Genomic DNA, 25,281 nt, shown 5'->3' on the forward strand with positions numbered 1-25,281 from the left:
CTTGAGCCCAGGATTCAGGGATAAGAGCGAGGTCACCCCGGCCGTGTGCTCGCCCCGCTCCCATGCTCTCCAGGGCTGCACCCATAGCGGGCAGCTTTCAGGCATGCCGCTGTGCTGGAGGGATCCCAGCCCTCACGGGGGTCCACTGCCCATTGCCCAGCCCCCCAGGAGCTCGGCCCTTCGACCAGGTGCCGGGTGAATGGCGAACGGGTTGGCTTAACCTGTACCACTTTTGGAAGGAGGGCGGCTTCCACAACGTCCACAACATCATGGCCAGCAAGTTCCAGCGCTTCGGGCCCATCTACAGGTGAGGGTGCTGGGGGAGAAGGGAGCTAAGGGGATGCTGAGCTGCCTTGGTGCCACAGGGATGGGCAGGAGTTGGGTCCCCTCTGAGCTCACTGTGGGGTTGTGACGGGGAGCAAAGTGGGGATTCGGGGAGGAGATTTCCCAAAGTTTGGCATTTTGGGAGAGGTTGGATATGTGTATTTATTTGCACTGCTTTAGGCTGAAATCCTATTATCTTTCGAACTCCTAATGGTGGTAGGGAGAAGTTGGGTGTCTACGAGAGCGTGAATATCATCAGCCCCCGCGACGCAGCCACGCTCTTCAAGTCAGAGGGGATGCTGCCCGAGCGCTTCAGCGTGCCCCCATGGGTGGCATACCGTGACTACCGCAACAAGCCCTACGGCGTGCTCCTCAAGTGAGTCGCAACCCAAAAATGAGAGCGCCGCCACCACCCACATCATCCCCCCAATAGGAACCCCAACAACGAGAACACCACCCACGTCGCCCCTAATGGGAAGCCCAAAAGCAAGACCCCAGGGCTCCACCACTCCAGTGTGAACCCCAAAGATGAGACCCTAGGGCTCCTTCTCCACCCACATCATCCCCAAGTGGGAACCTCGAAGATGAGATCCCAGGATTCCGCCGTCACCCACACTGTCCCCAGTGGGAACCCCAAAAACAAGACCCCGTGGCCCAAAACCCCATGCACTGGGGGTGGTGGGAAGCCGCGGGGCGGTGGGGATGTGGGACGGGGATGGCACCCTCAGGGACACTTCTGACCCTTTGCCTGTGTTCCACAGGACAGGGGAGGCCTGGCGCTCGGACCGCCTGACCCTGAACAAGGAGGTTCTGTCACCGCAGGTGGTGGACAGCTTCGTGCCCCTGCTGAACCAGGTGAGCGAGGACTTTGTGCAGCGGGCACGGGCGCAGGTCCAGAAGAGCAGCCGGGAGCGCTGGACGGCCGACTTCAGCCACGAGCTCTTCCGCTTTGCCTTGGAGTGTGAGTTTGCCCCCGAAAAATCCCCAAAATGCATCTGGGATGGGTGGTGTGCTGCCTTTCCCCTGGCTGCATCCCTAGGGATGCTTCTCCCCCAAAGATTTGAGGTCTTCAGGGATGTACTCTTCACAAACAAGTAGGGAACAACTCGACATCTAACGGTAGCACAGCATTTTATGGCCAACCCTACTCAACCACAATGCCAAAATCCTCCAGGAAGCCTGGGGTTGGCCATAGTGGAGGGCCTGCAGTCGGGATCCCATAGTCTGGGTCCCCTGATGGGTGCCATGTTGCAGCTGTGTGCCACGTGCTGTATGGGGAGCGCCTGGGGCTGCTGCAGGACTTTGTGGACCCGGAGGCGCAGCAGTTCATCGATGCTGTCACCCTCATGTTCCACACCACCTCGCCCATGCTCTACGTGCCACCCGCCCTGCTCCGCCACCTCAACGCCAAGACATGGCGTGACCACGTGCATGCTTGGGATGCCATCTTCACACAGGGTGAGTGCTCTTCCTCCATGCTCCTCATGGGCTGTCCAGTGGGAATGGGAGTCCTAAGAGCTCACCTTCATCTCACCAGCACAGAAAACTTCTCCCACATCCAGCTGCCCACCTTGGGGTCAGCGAGGCCGCTGTAGGGCCACTAAAGCTAGGAAGCCTATCCGGAGCTTGTAGAGTGGAGTGGTGGGGAACTATGCAGGAGCACGAACCGTAGTGAGCATCACATCAAGAGGAGCAGCAGGGTCAGGGAGGTGGTGGCAGCTGGGACAACAACCAGCCTCCAGGGGGACAGAGATGGGGGACAGCTGATTTTGGGAACAGCTGTGTCCCACCTGCTTTGCTCACCCAGCCCAGCTTAAAGAATGAGCAACTCTACGGGAAAAGCCACCAATATGTGGCAGCAATGTGCTAAGGTTGCCATTCAATCGTCACCCTCATGGTGGCACTAAGACTTGGCGGATCAGATTAATGATGGGACTCGGTGGTCTTAAAGATCTTTTCCAATCTGTATGGAAAGCCCTTTCCAAGACAGATGATTCTATGATTCTGTGACTCCACGGAACCACCCCAGCCACAAAGCCCCACAGTCTTGGGTAGCACGCAGGCACTCAGTCCAATGCTCCAATATTTCCTCAGCTGACAAATGCATCCAAAATGTTTACCGGGACATCCGGCTGCAACGCAAGAGCACCGAGGAGCACACAGGCATCCTCTTCAGCCTCCTTGTGCAGGACAAGCTGCCCCTGGATGACATCAAGGCCAGCGTCACCGAGATGATGGCGGGCGGCGTGGACACGGTCAGCACAGGGCAGGGTTTTGGCGGTGGGAGTGGGGCAGTGCATGATGCTGAGTCCAGCTCTGCCCTGCTGCAGACTTCCATGACTCTGCAATGGGCCATGCTGGAGCTGGCACGGTCCCCAGGCATCCAGGAGCGGCTGCGGGCAGAGGTGCTGGCGGCCAAGCAGGAGGCACAGGGGGACAGGGTGAAGATGCTGAAGAGCATCCGACTGCTCAAAGCCACCATCAAGGAGACGCTCAGGTAGCCAGGAGGCAGCGGGGAATAGAAGAGCACCCAGCTCCTTCTTCTCCCTGATTTTCCGTGTCAGCACGGGAAGCCGGTGGGATGGACATCCCATATGACAGATGGATGCAGATGTCCCACAACCCGGTGACCCCATGCAACCCACAGGCTGCACCCGGTGGCGGTGACGCTGCAGAGGTACACCACGAAGGAGGTCATCCTGCAGGACTACCGCATCCCCCCCAAGGTGAACCCTGGGCTACGGGGTGAGATGGGAAACCGGGTCCTTCCTCATCCCCTTCTGCTTTGTTCTGGGCCAGATGTGGGGCACTAATGGGTGACAATGGGGAGGATATGGGCACAAACCCCTAGGGATGATCCTTCTCCCCCAGACGCTGGTGCAGGTTGGTCTCTACGCCATGGGACGGGACCCTGAGGTCTTCCCCAAGCCGGAGCAGTTCAACCCTGAGCGCTGGCTGGTGATGGGCTCCAAGCACTTCAAGGGGCTGAGCTTTGGATTTGGGCCACGGCAATGTCTGGGTCGCCGCATCGCCGAGCTGGAGATGCAGCTCTTCCTCATGCATGTGAGCACTGGGTTTTGGGGTGGGGTGGGTCATGGAATCATCTGGGTTAGAAAAGACTTTCCATCTGAGTTGGAGAAGACTTCCAGGATCATCAAGATTCCCCAGGATCACAAACCCAACCTCTAATTTGACTTAACTGTTGTTAAATCACTTCCCTAATTGCCACTTCCTTAGTGCCGTGCCATGTTTCTTAAATTCCACATTTGTGCACCTAAATGCCATATCCACGTGTGTTATTGCCACATCCATGCCCTTCGTGCTGGAAGGGACTTGGTGAGGATCCATCCCCACCGTCCCCCACTTGCTCTTCCTTCCTCCCAACCCAGATCCTGGAGAACTTCAAGATCGAAACCAAGCGGGCGGTGGAAGTCGGGACCAAGTTCGACCTCATCCTCGTCCCTGACAAACCCATCTACCTGACACTCCGTCCTCTCCAGCGCCAGGAGTGACATGGGGGTCTCCAGTTGGTCCCAGCTTGGGGACAACTCCATCAGCTCAGTGCATTCAGCCTTGGCTCCAGCCCTGCTTACGCCATGGGGGAGATGGCTGTCCCCTTCCCATTTTGCTTCGCCACTGATTTGCTCTGTATTTTCTGCACCAAAAGCAGCGGATCCTTGTGAGCATGAATTTTTGGGTGTCTCTGGGTGTCTCCGGCATCCTGCCCCAGGGAGACTCCCTAGGGCAGCGGGTCCAGGGTCCGGGGTCTCCTGGGGGGTAAGGTAGGGTCTGGGGGCCATTTCTGGTGGGAGATATGAACACTTCTCAGAGGTCTACAAACCTACTCTGGGGTTCTCACCTTCCCCATGTCTTCTGGGAAATCTGAGGCAACCCCCCCAAAATGTGAGGTGGGGCTCCTCCCAACAGCTGCCAGCCCCATTGCAGGGTATTCCCATCCCTCCAGGATGCTCACCAAGGTGGTGGCATGCAGAAGGCGCGAGGCTGAGCCCCCAAAGCCGTGGTCCTGCTCCAGCAGCCTAGTGCCCAGCTCCTGCTTTTCCCGTGCCCATCTCCTTGCTGCCTCCTCCAGCTGTGAGGGACCAATATTAGGCTGCTCTGGGGGGGTACCCCTGAGCCTCCCCAGATCTGGGGGTGCCGATGATGCCCACCTGCCTCTCCATTGCTCGCCCACGAGCTTGTGCCTCCTCTAGCTTGGCCAGCAGGGACAGCTTCTCTGTGCCACCAAAGGTGTCCTGTGGGGGCTGTGGGGTGCTGGGGGGCAATGGGGGGCGTGGGAGCCTTGATAGCTCCTCCCGCAGCCGGCGGTTCTCAGCCAGCAGCAGGGCGTGCAGCTCCCCAGCTGAGGCTTCACCTGCAGGATGGAAATTTGGAGTCACAGGGGATGTGGTGTCCACCATCCCTTCTGCACAGGCTCTGGTCCCTGTGGGGCGAAAGGACCAGAAGGGACAGATGCCCACCTGCTGGCTTCTCAGCACTCCTGGAGAGCTTCTCCTGAAGCATCCGCTCCATCACTCTGATCACCTGCAGGAGGGAACAGGCACACCCTCGTGTCTCCAAGGGGTGGGAACAGCTTGTGGTGGTGGCACTCACAGAAAGTTGGGAAGGGACTATGGGTCCCATTGGCTCCCAATGCTCGGTGCACCCACCTGCGTCCCCAGCCCACCACGACTCACCTTCTCCTGCTGCCTCACCATCTCCTCCAGGCCCTTTGTTCTGGCCACCTCCTCCCGGCACCGCCGCAGGGCAGCTTGCTGCTGTCTGTGGGCTCGCTGGAGCAGCACCAACTCCTTCTCCTGATCGTTCTTCTGCAGGAAGGAAAGGGAAAACCCCCAGGGACAGCATGGCGGGGGGCTAAGTAGCCTCGTGGGGGATCCCCAGAGGACCTGCTGTATGGCCCCAGGCTTCCACCTCATTCCCTCCCCATCCCCATCCCAGTACCCGGATCAGTTCATTCTGCAGCCGCTGCACGCGATCCCTCAGCTGCCGCATCTCTGCTGTGCTGGACACCAGTTCTCCCTTCAGGGTGGCTGCAAGAGCCCATGCCACATCCTCAGCACATGGAGGACAGCACAGTCCCCTCAGCTGTGCCAAGGAGAGGATTCTCCCACCGTCTGCCTTTCCCCACCACACACCCAACCGGTCCAGGATCTCTTCCCGGGTCATGACATCCACGTCCCCATCAGCGAGCAGAACACGGCCCGGCTCCTGACGCCCAGCCAGGCTGTGCCGTAGATGTCCATTCTCCACCTCCAGGCTGGTGACACGCTGGTGCAGGGACACAAGGTCACCCGCCATGCGTCTCAGCGCCAGGCGGTACCTGCTCACCTCCTGTTGGCACAGAGCACACATTTGGCACCCTGCCACCAGTGCAGGCTATGAAACAAACAGATTTGTCCTCTTGCAACCTCTCTTCTCCATCCATCCATCCTTCTGTGCTCCAACCACTCATCCATCCTTTTCTTTTATTCTCTGGTCATCCATCCTCTTCTCCATCCACCCGTCCACTCATCCATCCTTCTCCTCTCCAACTGTCTACCTTTTCCTCCATCCATCCACCCATCCTTGCCTTTTCCACTCATCCATCCTCCTCTTCTCCTTCTGTCCTCCATCCCTTCTTCATCCATCTACTCATCCATCAACCTACTCTTTCCCTTCCCTTCCCTTCCCTTCCCTTCCCTTCCCTTCCCTTCCCTTCCCTTCCCTTCCCTTCCCTTCCCTTCCCTTCCCTTCCCTTCCCTTCCCTTCCCTTCCCTTCCCTTCCCTTCCCTTCCCTTCCCTTCCCTTCCCTTCCCTTCCCTTCCCTTCCCTTCCCTTCCCTTCCCTTCCCTTCCCTTCCCTTCCCTTCCCTTCCCTTCCCTTCCCTTCCCTTCCCTTTCCTCCCCTCCCCTCCCCTCCCCTCCCCTCCCCTCCCCTCCCCTCCCCTCCCCTCCCCTCCCCTCCCCTTCCTTTCCCTTCCCTTCCCTTCCCTTCCCTTCCCTTCCCTTCCCTTCCCTTCCCTTCCCTTCCCTTCCCTTCCCTTCCCTTCCCTTCCCTTCCCTTCCCTTCCCTTCCCTTCCCTTCCCTTCCCTTCCCTTCCCTTCCCTTCCCTTCCCTTCCCTTCCCTTCCCTTCCCTTCCCTTCCCTTCCCTTCCCTTCCACATCCACTCACTCTTTCCCTCTCCCTATCCATTCTTCTCCATCCGTTCACCCTTTCCCTCTCCCTCTATCCACCCTTCTCTCCCCACCCTTCACTTCCCCTTCTATACATCCTGCACCCCCAAGCCTCTTCCTCCCCACCCACCACCTTTCCCTACACCCCTCAACCCCAGCAAGTCCTGCAGCCTCTGCCTCATTTCTCTTCCTCTTCTTGTCAACCTATGAGGGAAAATCAACTCTCCTGCTCCTAAGGGCTGCAGAAGTGCTAGAGCTGGGCTTAATCTCAAGCTTCCCATTCCCTGTCCGTCAGCCTCTGTGCAGGGGGACATTCCATCATCTATGAGGGAAGAACTATCAGCGGGGCACATTTTAATGGACAGACAGAGCAACATTTCACCAAAGAAGCAGGTACTGGAGGGACAGATCCAGAGCGGGGATTTTTCCTTCCTGTTCCCCCTGCCTGGCCTCTCCCCGCGGCCACATAGGAGGATGAGGATGAGGATGATGCAGCTGTGGCCGCGGGAGCAAGGGCAGCACATGGCCCTATTTGGGGGGGGGGAACATTCCCAAGGTTGGGTTTGCTTGGGTGGACACAAAGCCAGGCACAGCTCTGGAAGGACAGCATGAAGCTGCTGCATTTGCATGAGCACCCCAACCCTCACCCTGCTGAAATAAACCCCCTGAAATAAAGGGATAGCTCTTGGATAGGGGTGGACCAAGTGCATTTTTAGGAAGGGGAGAACCTCTTTGTTCCATGACACTAGTGGGTGCCAAAAGGAGAATAATCAGCAGAGGGACTGCGTGTTAGGAGGCAGCTGAGCCTCCTGAATCCCTGCCAAAGCTCAGCCTTGAGGATGTCCTTCCACAGCAGCAGGGGGGGTCTGGCAGCACTGAGTGGCCTTGGGGTGCCGACACAGCAGGGCTCTGCTCCTTGCATGAAAGAGGGACACCAGCAGCTCTGTGCTCGGACCTACACCCCCCTTGGGAAGCAGGATCCTGGGGGTGTCACCACAGCATGCTCACCTGCTCCTGGGGGACATGCTGGGACCTGTGGACAGAGAGCAGGGGGACACCCAGGGCTGATTCCCAGGTGGGATGCAGGGGACCCCGCGTAGCATCACTGTGTGCCCCGTACCTCTGCTGTATTCTGGGCAGGATGTTGGACATGGCATCAGCTGGTGGCAGGGCCACGGCATCACGGCGGACCTGCAAGGGGACATCAGTGCCAGCAGTCCGCATTGGCCCCACTGAGCCATGCAGCAAATGGGGGAGTGCTCACCACCTCACCTGGGGGCTGTCCCCAACCTGGGGATCTGCGGCTGCCACCGGAGCAGAGCTCAGAGTCGTGTGCTGTGTCGGTGGCATCCCTGCTGTCACCACAACACAACGCTGCACTGCTCTTAGCAACCCGGCTGGGCTCCCTCCTGCGGCAGCCCTGCCCCAGTTCAGGGCAAAAACGCTGCAGTTTTGCCCCAAAACCCAGCAGGCAGGGCTCGATGGTTGTAACACCCCCCAGAGCCACCCAGCCCCAGCCCCCCTCTGCCTTATCTCCCGCTCCCAGCATGCAGGCAATCTGGTGGCAGGTCCCAGGCGGCCCTTTGGTGCTGGCACCTCATTTCCATGCCTTGGATCTCCGTGCACTCCATTAACTTCTGAGGGCTGCGGCCCGCTCAGATCCGCAGGCAGCGATGTTGGGGTGGGCTGAAGTGGAGCTGAGATGCTGCTCACATCTCCAGCTGGAATTTGTGGGGTTTTCAACCCATGCTCTGCTCCCCATATCCCCACATGGCAGGGGACATCCAGCAAGGGCTGTGTGTGTCCCATCTCCGCATCCCCCCGGTGCTGGCAAACAAAGGGGCCGGTGTGGGTCGATGGAGACCCTCAGTGCCTCATTCTAGGGTATGAATTTTTCATCACAGAGCTGTAGGAAGCATGCAATTATCCTCTCCATCAATAATGCACGGGGACTGGAGACCCTTCCCCAACCTCCGAGCATCTCCCTCTGCCACCGCTCACATCCCCATTTGTTCGCCCCAAAGCCTCCACCTATCCCAGCAGCAGTCAGCAATGGGATGGGGCACGGGAGGAACAGGGCTGCCCACTCCCATAGCCCACACTGGGACCTCAGGGGAGGGCAGGGTTAAGGATATTTGCTCTCCTTTTCCCCTATACATGCTTCCTACCATGCATGCATACATCTCTCCTTCCTGCAGGGGTCTGGGATGAAAGGCTGCGCAGCCACATCTGAAAGCACACAGGCTTTGAAACTCCTGCTGATTTTTATTTTATTTTTTTCCCCTCCTTCTTTCCCCCATCATTTACAATCCTCAGAAGCTTTCCCTGCCCGCCGTGCCATCCCACACGCCTTTCATCCGCCCCGAAGAGACGCAGCCCCCCCCACCTCCTCCTTCCCCCCCCTATCGGCTTAGGCCAAGTTTTGTGTTCTTTTCCCTCTTTTTGTTTTTTACATATTTACTTAACAAGTCGCCCAGAGATGCTTTGATGCCCCCAGTTTGCTGGCATCGATTCCTCCCTCGGCACTCACTCTCATCCCTATGCTCCCTATGGGCTGAGGATGCCTCAACTCGTTTCACTTATGAGCCCAGAGCTCACAAAGCTGCAGATCTCCCCCTATCCCCCCCACACCCCCCCTAATAAACACATCCCTGGACAAGCACTAATCCCGACTCCGCTGTTGTTCTGACGAGGGGATAAGCACAGATTTGCTTATCGGAGCGAAATTGCTGCAGCGACTTAGGCAGATTAGAGGGAAAATTCCTCTGTTTCCCCTCTTTTTGGGCACCAAAGCTCCTGAAGCCATCAGGAGGGAATTTCTCCCATTCCCAGCACTTGGAGCCTGCCTCAGTTTCCCCACGTGGAGGAGCAGCGCAGCGTGCAGCTTTAGGTGTGGACGAGGTGGTGAATCTGATTGAACCCAGGTTGAACTCGGGATCTGGGAGGGTTGGGGGGGTTGGGGATGGGGGCATGGGGGGGTGGAGGTTAGCCCAAGCATCGCTATTCAATTTGGGAGTTAATTGGATCGGATCGAAGGCGCTCATCTGAGCTGAGCCCCATTTAGTGGGGATGTCAGCACTGCACTGCTGCCTGCTCCGGGCTGATAAGGCTGCAGGAAGCAATGATCCCACAGCCTCCCAGCCCCCGAATCATAACGATATGTACAACCAGGAGGTGCACACGGAGCAGCGACGGATGGAGCCGCCCCACGGCACCGCTCTGGGGGTGCTGCGGGGCACAGGGGGCAGCCCGGGATCCCATCTATCTTCCTGTTTGCTGACGTATCGACCCCATGTGCTGACACAGCTCTGCGGGGAGCACCGATCCATCAACGCCCGCAGCTCGGAGCTGTGCTCTGGTGTTTCGTCTTCTCACCCCGGTCGGTGTCGGTCCCGGCGGGAGCGGGGCGGGCACTAGATGGCACTCGGGATGCGGGGCCGGCAGCGCCAGGGCAGCTCCGGCAGCTCCTGCAGCATCCTCACCTCTTGTTACGTCTTCACTCCTTCCAGCACCTTCGTCCCTTGCAGCATCGTCACTCCTTGTTCTATCCTCACCCTCCCTGCAGCACCTTCACGCTCCTTGCAGCATCCTCACCCCTTATTACATCCTTACTCCTAGTTGCATCCTCACCCATCTGCAGCACTCTCGTCTCTTCCAGCACCTTCATCCCTTGTAGCATCCTCACCCCTTGTTACATCTTCACCCCTTGCAGCATCCTCACTTCTTGTTACATCCTCACACCCCTGCAGCACCTTCACCCCCCTTGCACCATTCTCACCCCTTGCACCATCTTCACCCCTTGCAGCATCTTCACCCTTGTTGCATCCCCACCTCTTGTTGCATCCTCACCTCTTGTTGCATCCTCACTCCTTGCAGCACCCTCATTCCCCTGCAGCATCTTCCCCCCTTGCTGCACCCCCATCCCTTGCAGCATCCTCACACCTTGCTGCACCCTCATTCCCCTGCAGTATCCTCACCCCTTTCTGCATCTTCACTCCTTGTTACATTCTCACTCCTGCAGCACCTTCACCCCCCTGCAGCACCCTCATCCCTTGCAACATCCTCATCCTTTGAAGCACCCTCATCCTCTGCAGCATCTTTATCCCTTTCAGCATCCTCCCTCCTCAGATCAGCCCCACTCTGCAGCCTCATCACCGCTTGCAGCATCCCCCCCCCCCCTCAGCACCCCAATCCCATTGCAGCATCCCCATTCCTTGCAGCATCTTCACCTCTCACAGCACCGCCACATCTTCACCTCTCACAGCACCATCACCCTTGCAGCCCCTTCACCCTTTGCAGCATCCCTTCACCTTGCAACCCCAGCCCCGCACTGTGAACACCAAGCATGCATCTCCAGCACCGCACTCCCTGCCAGAGCCCTGCATCGCCTTGCTTTCCCCACGCCCCACCATAATTAAGGCATTCAAGGTGAGCCCCCCCGGCATGTACAAGCAAAAGCCTTTAGGTTTGATCTCAGGGCTCAGCAGTGAGGAAGTGACAGCGCTGTGATCAACGCGGCCGCGCCGTCGGGGCTGTCATGTCGCTGCCACTGCACGCATGGCCCATTAGTAGGGTGTCAGCCCCCATCGGCGGGGCTGTCAGCAGATGGCTGTGAGCCCCCAGCACCTTGCAGCATCCGATCTGCCCCCCTCCCTACGTGCAGGGTGGGCTGGTGGCAGCCCCCCGCCCGCCGCCCTCCTTTACGGCAGCACCCCGTTAGGTTGGGCACGGGAGGGGAGCCATAAAGCTCAGTGGGTTGGATGGAAAAATAAATAGCTTTTCTTTCTTTTGATTTTATGATATGTGTATTTTTTTTCTTTATTGCTAATTCTCTTTCTGCCTTTTCAACCTGAATTGCAGCCCCCCTACCCGCTGCAACACCCCCATCCCTTGCAGCCCCCCCACCCATTGCAACACCCATCCCTTGCAGCCCCCCGTTCTATGCAGCACCCCCATCTCTTGCAACACTCCCATCCCTTGCAGCCCTCCCACCCATTGCAACAGCTCCACCCCTTGCAGCCCCTCGTTCTAAGCAGCACCCCCACCCTTTGCAATACCCCGCACCCTTGCAATCCCCCCATCTGTTGCAATACCTCCACCCTTTGCAGCCCCTTAATCCGCTGCAACACCCCCACCCCTTGCAGCTCTCCACCCACTACAATAGTCCCATCCTTTGCAGCCCTCCCACCCACTGCCACCCCCATCCCCTTGCAGCCCCCCACTCTATACAGCACCCCCATCTCTTGCCACACCTCCACCTTGCAGCACCCAAATCCCTTGCATCACCCCAAACCTGTGCAGCACTCCCACTCCTTACAACACCCCCACCCTTGTAGCACCCTCACCCTTTGCAGCACCTCCATCCATTGCATCACGCCCACCCACTGCAGCACTCTTTGCAGCCCCCCAACCAACTGCAACATCCCCACCCCTTGCAGCCCCCCCGCCCATTGCAACCCCCATTCCCTTGCAGCCCCTCATGCTATGCAGCACCCCCTCTCCCTGCAACACTTCCACACCTTGCAGCAGCCCAATCCCTTGCAGCACCCCCACCTTTGCAGCCCCCCACCCACTGCAACACCCCCACCCCTCTCAGCTCACAATGACACGAGGATCCTTCCAAGCCTTCAAGACCCAGAATTCCAGCAGCAAGACCCCAGTTTACTCTGAGCATCCCCTCAACCCCAGCACCTTCGCAGGCCCTGCTGCCCCCTGCCTTCCCCCTGCTATTGAAGGAACAGAGAGGAGCTGTAAGGACCTGTTATGGCAAAGCCAGCTGGCTGCAGTATGGGGAAATATTAGCGCCACAAGGGCTGGGTTTGAATTCCCCCCGTAGCTCCATTTATCAATACAAAGGGCTGGGAGGAGGAGAGCAGCTGCTTTTTTTCCTGCGCAGCTGAAAAGTAGGAGATGGAGGTGCCTGGGGTCTAAAACCTAATGCAGCGATAATAGGGGAGAATTCGCTAAATGGATTCGGGATGGAGTGAGGAGATGGAAAGTGGTGCGGGCACACATTGCCACGGGGGTGATGCTATGGAGCTGGGTGAGCTCTGCTTTTGGGGGGAGCCCAGAGCAGCAGTGCCAGACACTGCCGGCGGCCTTAATGTGATTTCTCTGCCCTCATTTCCCCTGCCCTGCTCCCGCCAGGCTGGCTGTTATGGACTCACCACTAATCTGGTTATGGGGGAAGTCGTCGATAATGGAGGGAACGACGGAGCTGTGTGCCTGGCTTTGGGCATAGGGCCGTGCTGCACGGAGTGATGAAGCCCACGAGGTGATGCTGAGCACCCTGGGGACCGTGCCCAACCGATTTGCCCTCCCACCTCCCCGCTGCTTTCCTGGAGGTGAGCAATCATCCTCCGCATGGATGCAGAACGCTCCGTGCTCCCCAAAGCTCAAACAGCATCAAAAGCCCCACAAGGGCTGGAATCATGCAAAATGCAACAGTTTAGGGTCCGCCTGCAATTACTGGGGCTGGCGTCCAGCTGCTGCCCAGCCCTCGCTCGCTGCAGAGCGTGTGCTCTTAATTCAATTAGCACTGCCCCGAACGCTCCCTTGGGGCTGGTGGGCGGCAGGCGACCAATTCCCCTTAACGAAGACGTTGGCTGTTTCTGCACAGCTTTCCCCCATCCCATCATGGGCAGGCGTCAATCAAAGCACCCCCGTGGCACAAGGCCACATTGGCCGTGCAGCAGCACGACCCCAAAACCCAGAAACCCATTTACATGCAAGGGCTGACGGCCACGCTGGCGCTGCGACAATCGGTACGCCAGGCACCGATCCGCTCCCGCTCCTAAATGGCAGCAATTACATAAATTAAGGCTGGTTAAGCAGCCTGTTGAGTTGGCGTCGCCTGGAAAATAACAGCGCTGGATTTTCCTTTTCCTTCCCTCCCCCTCCCCCTTATTTTTTGGGGGCTTTTGCTTTCTGTTTTTGGTGACGTTCCGATCGCCGCGGGTCAAAGGCACCACAACCATGCCGTGCCCAGGGAAGCACGGCGATCGCTGATGGAGCCACAATTAACCAGCAAGGGTGACTAATAAATAGGGAGCGATGAATAAAAAGAGGTGTTCAATAACCAGAGCGATTAATCACAAGGGGTGATTAATTAACCCCCCGGGGAGGAGGGTATCTCCACGTGCGCTTTGGGACCGGCAGCTCACATCCTGCACACGTGTGCCCTGCGTGGCCAAACTCCCATTCACCATGCGAGGTGGCACAGCTGGGGTGGGGAAGGGAGAAGGAAGGGGAACAGTGTGCCTCCATTTGTGCAAAGCCAGCTTAATTTTCCACCACAAGACTTTTTCCCCTTCATTCAACTGACACGCCACGTTCCGGCCCAGCCTTTGATTTCTTTGTCTCAGATCTTTTGTTCCCATTTGTGCTCTGCTAGGGGATAGGGGGGAGTGGGGACACCCCAGCCAAGCTATCCGCCCATAGGGCTGAGCATCCCACGTAGGGCTGCACATATGCCCAGGGTTTATTTAGCTGCACTCCATATAAAAAGCCCAGCTGATCCGGAGCAGCCCACCAGCTCACAGCCGTACTGCACTCCTTTTTGTTCCCTCACCCAGCTCTTCCCAAGGAAAGGGTGGGGGGGGAAAGGGAGAGAGGATGGGCTCCCAGATCAAAACAATAATCAGCTAAATGAATTCCGCAGCATTTTCCCGCATGACTGCGAGTGATAATTTAGTGCAGCAGCCAGCTGGAAGCAAAAGGATTAATTCTGCACTTAGTGACACCCCTGTGAATAATTCATCAGACGCAGACCCCTTTTTTTGCTGACCCCCCCGGGCTGCAACTCCAAACCCCCCCCCGGCCGGCAGCAGGGCTCCCCGGGGAGGGGGCAATGAAATCACCAGAAATTAACTTTATGGATATTAGGGTTGGTTGGTTTGGTTGTTGGTTTATTTTTGCAAAGGGGCTCGGGGTCAGTTGCAGCTATCGGATCAATCGCTCGAGGCTGAGGGTGAGTGGGGTTCTCCCCATTCCCCCATTGCTGACACACCTTCCCATTGGGGAGGGGATACAAATGATGAAGGATGGGGAAAACTGTCACCGCCTCAAAGCAACCCACTCTGAATATGGGAAGTTTGGGGGGTTTGCCGTGGAGTGGGGCCATCACTGACCACTGGGTTGCTGTGCCAAGGGGTTCCCCAGCCTGCCCTCATGCTAGTGATACCCAAGGCTTGGGGTGTGCATGGGGTGCTTGGGGCAGCACGGACTCCCTGCAGGGCGTCAGATCTGATGCTCTGATGCGGGCAGACGGCTTGGCACAGAGCCTCGCAGCCTGGAAGGAGGAGGAGCAGGAAGAGGAGGAAGGGGCAGCCTTTTTTCTCCATGGTGCAGCCCTAAATATTGGCACGAGCAGAGATGGAGTTAGCCAAGGAGGATGGGCTCAGCTCAGCGCAGCTTACCCGTAGCCAGCTGGGCAAGGAGGGGTTAACCAGATGGGCACACATCCCCCTACTCTCCCCGACTCCCCCCTCCCCAAATAAGCGAGGTGTTGGCTGCTGGAGGTGAGCACATTGTGTGCAGACGCTGATGGGAAGGGACAGGTGTGGTGACACACTGCATGGGGCCACCAAGTGCCATCAGCCCATGCTGGCACCCGCTCTCTTCCCAGTCCCACATCCCACACACCCTGCATGAGAGCGGGCTGGGGTGAGAAACCAACAATTATTGCAATGAATGAAATGCTTCGGCGGGTTTGATGGGAAATCGCAGCCTCGCGGGTGTCTGGGCGTTCGGCCGGCCTCCCCTAAGTCATATTTTATTTATGGCTTCTCCGAATGCGTTGGCACAGCGTTTTGCTCCTCAGACACAGAAAAAACACATGGGATGGGGAGAGCCATGCCTTCCTTGGGTGCTCCCAAATCCGTCACTCAAAGCATCCAGTTGCCCCTGGCAACAGGGGATTGGGAAGCACGGAGTGAGTTTGTTGGGTCTCAGCTCCGTCTTTGGGATCTCCCTGCCTTTATCCCCTCCTCGCAGCAGGGGTGACACGGGCGCATCTTAATGGATGTGACACCCAAAGGGTGCCCCATGGCATGGCCCTGTGTATGCTCCCGTGCCTCCCTGCCTTTCTCTCAGCTCTGCCCTCGCCGCTCGCTCTACAAGTTGACAAGCGCAAAGCGATGCTTTTTATCAGAAAAAAAAAAAAAAAAAAAAAAAGGAAGGAGCTGATGGAAGGCAAAACCGCCCTCTCTTTATGCTGCCATCAAGGCCTTCCCTTCCCCCAACCTGACAAGAGGCACCAGCCTTAACTCCTGCTTGGCCAACCCGGGGCGCATCCCCAAAAGCTGCTTTCTGATGGGAGAACCGTTGGCTGGAATATTTTGGGGAGCTCCTTCCCATCAAGCAAGGGGGGATAAGGGGATTTGGGATGTTCAGCCCCCACCCGCTGGGCTCTTTGGGATGGGTGAGGGCTGAGCCCGTGCCGTGCACTGAACACCTGACTCCAGTGTTCACAGTCCCTTTTATCCAAAGGGCTATTGTGGGCTCCAGGGGCTAATTATCCGCAGTATTGATGACGAAGGGATGGGGAGGGGGCTGCCGGGAAGAGAGGAGATTGAATGTTAACGACCGCTGTCATTAAAGCCAGCACGTAACAAGGCTGAGCAATAATTACTGCAGCCATAGGGGCTGCAGATCCTGATAATGCTTCGTTTGTGCTGCTTTCGCCCTTGTGGCACGTCTTCCACATCAGGGCTGGGTTGGGGTGAATCCCTCTGCTTTTGGGCACCTGTCTGTGGGAGCATCCATTGCTCATACCCTGACTTGGATGGGGACCATGAAGACGGCGACGTGGTGTCATCAAAAGTGTCACAAATGCCCCATTGGTGGGACATGGCAGTGGGAAAGTGGCTAGTGGGGGAGAGACCTCCCTCTGTTCTTGTTACTGGGTTTAGTGGCCCCTCGCTGCCCTGTTGCTGTATGGATGGGTTTGGTGGCTTCTCACTGCCTCGTTGGAGCACAAATGGGTTTGGTGACCCTTCACTGCTCCGTTACAGCAGGTATGGGCTTGATGACCCCTCACTGCCCCATTGGGGCATGGATAGGTTTGGTGGCCCCTCACTGCCCCATTGGGGCATGGATAGGTTTGGTGGCCCCTCACTGCCCCATTGGGGCATGGATAGGTTTGGTGGCCCCTCACTGCTCCACTGCAGCAGGGATAGGTTTGGTGGCCCCTCACTGCTCCACTGCAGCAGGGATAGGTTCAGTGACCCATTGGTGCACGGATGGGGTTGATGGCCCCTCGCTGCCCCATTGCTGCAAGGGGCACATTCTCCATGCTTCTCCTGCTGTCCCCTTTTGGGGCAGCTGTGGTCAGCAAAGCCCACCTGTGGGATGTGGAGCTGAGCTGGGCAGCCTGGGCAGGTGGGAATTTGCATGGGGCTGCAGGAAAATCAGCTCTCCAGTAATGAGCTCTATGGGGGATAGCTTCACCAGCAACGTGCTTGGGGTCCGAATGAAGCCAGGCCTGGGAGGAGGAGGAGGAGGGTGAGAACCGCCTGCTCCGGGCCCCCTTCATTATAGACTTGCCTAAGGATGAGAGCATTCAAGAGCTGTGAAGTGGAGGGGAAAAAAACCTTCCCAATGGAAGGGGCAGGGCAGCAGCAGGCTGTGAGTGGGGCTGTCTGTTTCTGGGTAGCTCAGCAGCATTCAGCAGCGACCTTGAGTTTCTTCTCTCCCTGCTGAAGTGCAGAAAGGAAGAAGCACGGGGGTTTTTCACCCCGTATTCCACTCTGACGGCAGCAGGCTTTGTGCCACTAATTGTACCGCACCTGCCAAGGTCAGCCCTGCAGCACAGCGACCAGCAGCGATAGATCAGTGTGCACGCAGGTCAGGGTGGGAGCAGAGCATCCCAAACCCATGCAAACAGGGTTATCCTCATCCCATTCCCATCTTATTGGGGTGATGCACCGGGTGGAATCTAGTTCCCACCAGCTCCTTCCCATGCAGATAAACCCACCTCTGCGCAGAGGCACGCTGCCCTCCTTCATAGCAAGCACCCTGACAAACAATCAGCAATTCCCTTCTGCCTTGCCTCCCTCACTATGGTTACTAAAAGGCCCCTCATGTGTCCTGCATCCCGAATCCTCCCCCCCCACCCCTTCCATCACTCCCCCGTTACCATGGCAATGCTGTGATGGAGCGGCACCAGGATGGAGAGGGAGAGACGTACCAACCTGCACCAACCCTCGTGCTGGCGTTTAGGATATTGATGTTTAAATCTCCTGAGATTATCTGGGAGTAATTGGTTTATGGAAATAGAGACAACTCCTGCCTGGGACTTACCAGGGTTGATGGGAGGGGGGGTTGCAAGAAATGGGGATGGGGTGATGAAGGGGCTGCATGGCTCAGTGTTTCTGCACAACACACAGCAAGCAACAGTTTGTTTGCACAGCAGAGCTCCGTAAAGCTGCTCCTGGCTCTTTGCTTTATCCCAAGCAGACAATCCCAGGTTCCAGCCCCATATCCCGCAGTATCTCTGCACTCACTGGCTGTTGCTGTGGGGAAGATGCCTGGGGAAAAAAATAAGCAATTTTCCCCCAGCAAAATTTCAGCCCTTGCATTGTGCCCCAGCGCCGGGGCTCTGCACACCCAACCCAAAGCGCGGCCGCCTAATTGCATCCCCTGGCACATGCATAATGCAGTTCTCCTTGCCCGGGCGTCTTGTTTTATTTATCAAAACACTCTTTTATTTATTATGATATCATCCCAAAAACCAAGCAGCCGAATGCTTTGACATCACTTTTGGCTTTCGATATTATGCACGCTCACTTCCCAGTGCCCCACGTGTGGATTTATGTCCCGGCAAGGAGCTCCCAGAGAGGTTCTCCACTGGAAAAACACACTGTGCTCACATAGAATGTTTTACTCCACTAGACAGGGGATAAAGTGATGATAGGTGGGTGATGGTGGCAATGTTACCCACATCCTGCAGCCCAAGCACGGTCTCCCAGATCCTAACAGTGCGGGTAAGTCACCCCATTTTGCCCCCACATTGTGTTAACATGGACTTGGCAGATATTGGGATTCCAGCCCAGCCCTTGGAGAAGGGGAGAAGCAGGCATTCCCCCCCCACACACACACCCCTCCCCACCCAATTAATTCACACCAGCTGATGCGATGAGGCACGGAGAGGCCGCAAGCTGCTCCTCATCGCGGGGGGACCGTCCCTCTGCCGCTCACACCCCGAGCATGTGAGAGACATCCCCCCTCCCCATTCCCATATCCCCGGTGCTTATAATGCACTATAACATCTCCCTCCGCCCCGCGGGCTGCTCAGAGCCTCTGCGTGCAGATCCCAACCGACACGTGGCTTCAGCTCCCCGGTCCCTAACGAGGGGCTGCCTTGTCCTACAACCCCCACATGTCACCACCCCGCTGTGAGCACCGTGCTGGCTTCAGCAGGGTGGAACCAAAGGACTCCCCATGGCAAACAACCCCCTGTCTGCTCTTTTCGCTGCAGAAAGACACCCAGGACGGATGGCAGCACCCAAAAGAGGTGGCTCAGAGAGCACGGAGAGGGACTGATGTCTGTTTTTTGGGCTATTTTCTCATGTTTTCCCATTTTCCCCCATTCTGGATAACACAGCAGGTATCCCAGCACACATCTCTGCTGCCAACGCCTGTACGTACATCTCCTGGAAAATTTATTGTATCGTACCTCTAGCAACGGTTGCGGGGTGATAATTAGCAGTGGATTTTAATAGAAAATTCACAAATGGTACAGCTAAGGAAAGCTCAGCACAGTGACAAAACCATTTAAAAATAGCAGGTGTGAGCCCTGCTGGGCTCTGCAAACAGCACACTGCCAGCCCGTACCCCCAGTCCTTCTCAGTTCCACAATGAGCCACCCTACAACACCCAGCTGGAAGGATTCGGCAGTCGGGATGCTCCTTGGTCATTTGGAGCAGAACTGTGGCTGATGGAGTTTGCAGCCTGGAGCTTTGGAGCTGGAGCATCACTGAGCCAATGGACCCGTGGCCCAGAGTGGGTTGGGGAGGGGATGGAGGGGCTGGTGCATACACGGGATGCTGCAAAGTGGGGAGGTGTGCCAATGGTGTGATGCAGAATGGGGTTCTGCATTCAGCGTGACTGGGGCTCCCCTGCAGCATCAGCAGTGATTTATGAGAAGCTATTGGATGGCACGGCTTTATCCGCCCCTGGAGACCCCATAAAACAACAGTGTGAAGATGGACTGGGGCCGGTGTGAGCTCTCCTCCCCGATGGCTCCCCAGGCTCCTTTCAGCACGCTGCGAGACATAAAGCGTTGGGCTTTAACTGAGTGCTGTGGTTATGGCAGTGGAGTTGCAGCATGGTGTAACTGGGGCCGGGGTCCCAACCCCTCAAAAGCTGATGTTCTGCAGCCTATGTCACCCATCCCCTGCCCTCTGCAGCACGGAGGGATGGGAGGAGCGGATCTGGGGGGGATCACGCAACCTTGACCCCGGTGCCACCCATCCCCAGCCCTTCCCGCTTCCTGCACCGCAGCAGGCAGCTAATCACATTTGGGGCTGCAAAATCTCATTTAGGCTCTATTAATGCCGAGTTGCATGGCACAGGCCCCGGCCTGTCTCTGATGAGTGGAGTGAGGAAGGCAATGCAGCTCCGGAATGAGCTTGGGGAAGCGGCCAAACCCAATTAATCCTGGGGGGGGAGATGGAACAGCATCCTCCTCCCACATGTAGAGGGCATCCCTGGCCCCACAGACCCCGGCAGCATCGCTTCCTTCATTATCCACTGCCATTCTGCATCCACAATGTCGCCTTGAGGGGACCCTGAGGGTGCTCATTAGAGATCACAGGGCGGTTTGGGGCCCCCCCTCCCATCACAGCCCTTTTCCAGGACAATCCCTGCTCCGGGCGGGGGGGGGGGGATCCCTATGGGCCAACGTTTGCCGAAGCCATTTGGTTCCATTCCTGCAGCACAACTCCCAATTCACCTGGCACATAATGAGCGTGCTGGCAGCCCAGCCTCCCTCCCGCTCCATTAGGGGAGCTTTACACTCTCTATATTTGTCAGTGCCACGCGTGCGATTTCCTTCCCCCTTCCTCTTAAAGCAGAGCAATTTTTTTCTCTTTAACCCCATTTGCTTTTCTCAGAAAGGCAGACGCTTTGACACTTAAAGGGACACGATGACTGAAATTGCAGGAATTAGTGCTGGCAGACACCTCTCGCTCCGCACGTCGATGCGAGGCACTTCCCAAAGGGTCCCTGCTTGGAGATGAGCGAATCACATGCCCTTGATCCCCACTGAGCCCCTGCCTTGAGCTCTTTGCTCCATTTTAGCTGGGAAAACACATATTGCTGCTCTGCTCGTACCAGATTCCTGACCTCATCTCAATCTCTATAAATGCAAACAGGGTACTGGGACCAAGAAATTCCCCCCAGCAGCTCCAGCATCCCAATGTATGATTTCCATGCCATCTAGGAAACAGCAAATCTCCCCCCTTCCATGCTTCAAAGCCCGTTTTGGAGACGAGGGGTCAACCCTGAGGCTCCCCGGGGTGGGAGACCCAGAGCCTTGCTATGCCCAGAGCTTAGGGAGACTGCTTATTACTGGGGAAAAATCCATTGTCAGAGGACAAAGGCAATGCAAGGAGGGTGACTTGATGTCGGCATCGTGGTCATCTCAACCTTAACTTCCCTTCTGGTGCCTCTCAAAGGAGCAGGACGCAGGGCATGGGATGCTCAACAAGGGATGTTGAGCATGGGATGTTGTGTGTGTGGGATACGGAATGCTGGGTGTGGGATGCTGGACACATGATGCAAGGTGTGGGACGCAGAGCCTCCAGAGGATGCCTGTGAAGTCCCTGATGAACCCATCATCCTGACAGCCTTTCAAAGGCCGACAAATTGCTCGCCGGAGCGGCGTCATTCATCGCCCTGCCGGCAAAGTTTGTTTTTTCAGCCTCATTGGGTTTCCAGTGAATGGAGCAGCTCGCGGCCCTTCTCTTCAGCCCGGAGGTGGGATGACCCTGGCTGTCACCACGATGAGTGACACAAGGTGGCCGGGGCACAGACGGGAGACACGTGCCATCCATCACCCACTAACAGAGAGCTCAGCCCCGGTGAGGGGAAGACAGAAGCTTTTATCGGGGAGGAAAGCTTTCATCCATCGCTCAGCGAGGTGGGGCACATGGCGTGCACATCCACATCCCAGGAACCTTGCCATTAGGTGGGCAAAAATGACCCAGCTGCAGCCCCTAAAGCAGCTCCCAGTGGCCATATGCATGGGGAGAGAGGGCTGTGATCCCCGTGCCCTGAAAGCAACAGATTGCTGTGGCAGGATGGGTGCCCGGCTGCCAGCTGGCCTGGCAACACACACCTTTGTGGGCTGGCAACCAGCTCTGTCTGCCAAGGAGAGCTCCAAAAGCTGGCATCTCCCCATGCCTGGGTGGGAGGAGGCATCCCTGGGGGTGATGCTGTGGGATTTGTACTCACCCAGCCCAACCGCTCGCCCATGGCATTGAGCACATGCCACATGGGTGGCTGGAAATGGCCAGGCTGGGAGCGTGCAGCGAGCTGCGAGGTGCCGTGCCCAAACCCTGGGACAATTAGGGACCGTCTGGCTCTGCAACGTGCTCGAGGTGCCTGAGCAGGCAGCAGAGCCTCTCACTTCGTGCCGAGGAATACATTAGCCACAGGTTGAGGGGAGATGAGAAAATTGTTATCGCCTTGCCTTGGCCTTTTGGGAGGAGCTCAGTGCCCATACATCAGCTTCTCTGCGTGATGAGGACACCAACAATGCACTCTCCTTTCCATACACCCCCCAGCTCCCTTCTGCCCAAAACACTCAGCCCTGCCACAAGAATGATCTCAAGGGGAAACTGAGACACTATGCAAGGCCATGTCCCCCCTCACCCCACAACAAGCAGAGGGCTCCAGCATCACCTCATCCCCTCCCAGCAGTCAGCTCTCCCCCGCCTCTCAGCTTCTAATTTTTAAATAAAACCCATCTCGGCAAATGCCTGCATGCTGACATCAGCAGCAGGTGATTGATCGTTGCCGAGTGCTGCATTCCCCCCAGGGGCCCCGCAGTGAGGGGGGATTGCATCGGGGCTTCCTCAAGCCCCCATCCCGCTCCCACCCCTATCGATCGCCATCACCTTTTCTGTCTAGACATGTGCTGAGCAAACTCAATCAAGCCTCACTAATCACGGGTTCTGCCCAGTAAATATTCCACTAATTGGGAGGCCAAGGTTTTGGGATTTTGGAACAGCCATGGGAACATCCTTTGGGACTGCCATTGGGACTGCCATGAGACAGCCTTTGGGACAGCCTTGGGATGCAAGCGGAGTGCTGGGAGGACCCCAGAGCACAAGACTTGGCCCCATCTGCATCTCAGCTTCCACGAGAGATGTTTTCACAGGTGTGAGCAGAGATGTGCTCCCAGCGGGATGCCCCATGGGCAGGGCCCATCCGCTTCCCTTTGTTTGCACAGCTTTTAGCAGCACGCCGTAGAAGGGCAGCCTGCTGCTTTGCTAATGCTGACAGTTTCCAGAAGTCTCCATCTGAGCTGGGAGATGAAGTGTTCAAGATTTACAGGCGCACATGCCAGTGGTCAGTGTTTTACTCACTGACACCATGCCTGGCTCCTCCAACCACAGAGCTGCGTTTTGGGGCTAAAATCCCAAAGTTTGGTGCCCTGTTCTCCCATTTCCATGGCCCCAGCACCCCAATCCAAGGTCTCCTCCATGGCATCTCCTCCATGCCCTGCACTAACCTGTACTGGCCGTGGGCTTGGGTCAAGGCTGGATTCTGGTGAGGAGAGGTGGAAGCTCAGTGGTGGCCCCAAAGAAGAAGAGGAGGAAGAGGAAGGCTGCTCACCCATGGAGTCACCCCGCAGATCCAGGGAGGAGCTGAGCACAGGGTCAGTCTGTGGCATCTACAGGTGAGGAGAGGACTTGTAGGGGCACCCCCACACAGACAGAGTCACTCTAGAACCCATTCTTTCAGATTTAATCATCCTCCTCTACCCCTCCCACACCTCCTCATAGCCCTCATAGACCAAACCTTATAAAAATAACAATAATAACCATTATGCAATAAATTCCTCCTATTACCAAGCTCTCCCAGAGCTCCAGCTGCAGCTGATGGAAACCAGGTGCTCCCAGCCTGCCAGGGCAGGGCAGGGAGGGGTGGGGATATAGGGTTTCTGCTTCCATGGGGTAGTGCTTCAGGGGCTGCCCGGGGGAGTGAGGGGATTCGGGGTGGGCTAAGGTGGTCATAGCCCTGCTATGCTTGGGAGGGAAATAGGGTGAAATGAGCTGAGCTGGGGAATCATAGAATGGCTTGGGTTGGAAGGAACCTCAGAGATCATCAAGTTCCAACCCACTGCTGTGGGCTGGGCTCCCACCCCCATAGGACCTGCCCCAACCCCAGTATTCCCCCTTGCTCCCTACCTCAGTGAGCAGTGAGTGGTAGGCAGACTCAGGTGAGTGCAAGGGGACGCCGGGAGGTGGCCTGGCTGGGGATGCAGGTGACAGGGCTGTGCTTGCTGCTCGGTGTCCCCTCTCCTGGGCGTGGGGTGATGGTGTTGGAGACACCAGGGCAGGTGGCCGGTGCTCATGCAGGGCAGCAATGAAGGCCAGGCGGCCGCAGTGCATGGCTGGCTGCTCACTGCCTGCCCGCAGCAGGGCCAGCACTGCGCTGTAGCGGTACCAGTCCTCATCTTGCCCTGCCAGGAGCTTCACCCGTGGCTGGTCAGGACGGGGATAGATCGCAAAGAAGGCTTCACCCACCCTCTTCCTCCTCAGTAGGGTCCCAGGGCAGTGCAAGGCTTCGATGCGGAGCCGCACGTCGTGGTTCTTGTCGTTCTTGCAGTAACCTGACGGGAGTGCTGGGTCAAGCCTTGCTGTCCCTTCCATGCCACCAACGCAGTAACCCGCTCAGGTGCTTTGGAGACCAACTCAGGCTCAACATTTTGCTGCAGGAGCAAAGCTAAGGGCATGCTAAGGGGTAGGTTTCCAAGCCTGGGGTCCCTCTTTGCCACAAGCCCATCCCTGGAGCAGAGGATACTGTGGGACTCCCTTTGCCATGAGCCCATCCCTGAAGCAGGGGCACTGTAGGGTCTCCTACTATATAAGCCCATCCCCATGGCATCCAGCATCTCACCTCTGGGCAGGGTGAAGGTGAACTTCTTCCTCTGGAAGGCACAGATCTCCCCCAGGTGACCCTGCAGCACGGTGTCAGTGGTGCCGCTACTGGTGATCACACTGTCCCCATCCCCAATGCGCAGTCGGACACTGTCCCCACTGTCCCTCAGCAGTGGGTTCTCCACGGAGAGCCTCAGGGCATAGCGACCACACCGGTTGAACTGGGCGCTCAGCACCTCAAACTCAAAATCCAGCACCTTGTCCTCAGCTCGGAGCCGCCAGCGCTGCAGGCTGGCAGGAATGCGGGGCTCTCCAGCCATGGAGATGGGGATCCTGATGGCAGGGAGCTCCCAGAGCCCTGCAGCGAGCCCTGGGTTCTGCTGTCAGAGCAGAATAGGCTCTGCTGGCACTCCCACCTCTTTCCAGCTGAAAAATGCCTGGGGGTGCCCCTGGGTATGTGTAGGCTTCACATCTTGGCAGGCAGCTTTCAAAGGCGATGCAGTGAAAGAAGAATCCTTGCCCTTGGTGCTGTGGGGAGATGCTGAGAGCTTTCCTTTCCCTCTCTGTGCAAGGACGGAGGCTCTGAGCTCTGGTTTGTTTGTAAGGCAACCAGGTAACTGCCAAGCGGTGGCTGCCTTCCAGCAAACAGCCCAGGATATCCAGGGTGATGCTGCCT

General features: G+C 57.3%; 2 protein-coding genes across 8 annotated transcripts; one reads left to right on the top strand and one right to left on the bottom strand.

The window, feature by feature from the left end:
• On the top strand, positions 1-4,014 carry CYP11A1 (cytochrome P450 family 11 subfamily A member 1). The gene is made up of 9 exons (XM_010717201.3): positions 1-307; positions 545-700; positions 1,086-1,285; positions 1,579-1,782; positions 2,419-2,579; positions 2,655-2,821; positions 2,972-3,050; positions 3,196-3,387; positions 3,714-4,014. The coding sequence occupies exons 1-9, from the start codon at positions 63-65 to the stop codon at positions 3,834-3,836; spliced, it is 1,527 nt and encodes a 508-aa protein (XP_010715503.1). The 5' UTR covers positions 1-62; the 3' UTR covers positions 3,837-4,014.
• On the bottom strand, positions 2,270-25,221 carry CCDC33 (coiled-coil domain containing 33). 7 transcript variants are annotated; one of them, XM_085233699.1, is made up of 13 exons: positions 24,625-25,218; positions 24,252-24,337; positions 23,338-23,395; positions 23,234-23,268; positions 7,616-7,686; positions 7,504-7,528; positions 5,478-5,673; positions 5,284-5,372; positions 5,019-5,150; positions 4,803-4,866; positions 4,494-4,696; positions 4,298-4,414; positions 2,270-4,126 (listed from the first exon to the last, which is right to left on the bottom strand). In XM_085233699.1, exons 1-13 carry the CDS (start codon positions 24,923-24,925, stop codon positions 4,064-4,066), a joined length of 1,440 nt encoding a protein of 479 aa, XP_085089825.1. In that variant the 5' UTR covers positions 24,926-25,218; the 3' UTR covers positions 2,270-4,063. The 7 variants fall into 7 exon arrangements, with proteins under 7 accessions (XP_085089825.1, XP_085089820.1, XP_085089822.1 ...); XM_085233694.1 differs by having other exon boundaries at positions 23,913-24,337; XM_085233696.1 differs by having other exon boundaries at positions 23,234-23,395.
• Positions 25,222-25,281: the final 60 nt, after the last annotated feature.

This window comes from Meleagris gallopavo, chromosome 12, assembly GCF_905368555.1.
Source record: "Meleagris gallopavo chromosome 12, MGAL_WU_HG_1.1, whole genome shotgun sequence".
Classification (NCBI taxonomy): Eukaryota; Metazoa; Chordata; class Aves; order Galliformes; family Phasianidae; genus Meleagris; species Meleagris gallopavo.

Bases quoted from the DNA above. Each gene is read 5' to 3' on its own strand.
- CYP11A1 (XM_010717201.3), top strand. From the start codon at position 63: ATGCTCTCCAGGGCTGCACCCATAGCGGGCAGCTTTCAGGCATGCCGC. The intron at 701-1,085 runs GTGAGTCGCAAC...TGTGTTCCACAG, and splicing joins CCCTACGGCGTGCTCCTCAA to GACAGGGGAGGCCTGGCGCT. The intron at 2,822-2,971 runs GTAGCCAGGAGG...TGCAACCCACAG, and splicing joins ACCATCAAGGAGACGCTCAG to GCTGCACCCGGTGGCGGTGA.
- CCDC33 (XM_085233693.1), bottom strand. From the start codon at position 24,925: ATGGCTGGAGAGCCCCGCATTCCTGCCAGCCTGCAGCGCTGGCGGCTC. The intron at 24,338-24,624 runs GTGAGATGCTGG...CACTCCCGTCAG, and splicing joins CACCTTCACCCTGCCCAGAG to GTTACTGCAAGAACGACAAG. The intron at 7,687-23,233 runs GTTAGTGCAGGG...GTCCCCTTGCAG, and splicing joins CAAGCCCACGGCCAGTACAG to GTCCGCCGTGATGCCGTGGC.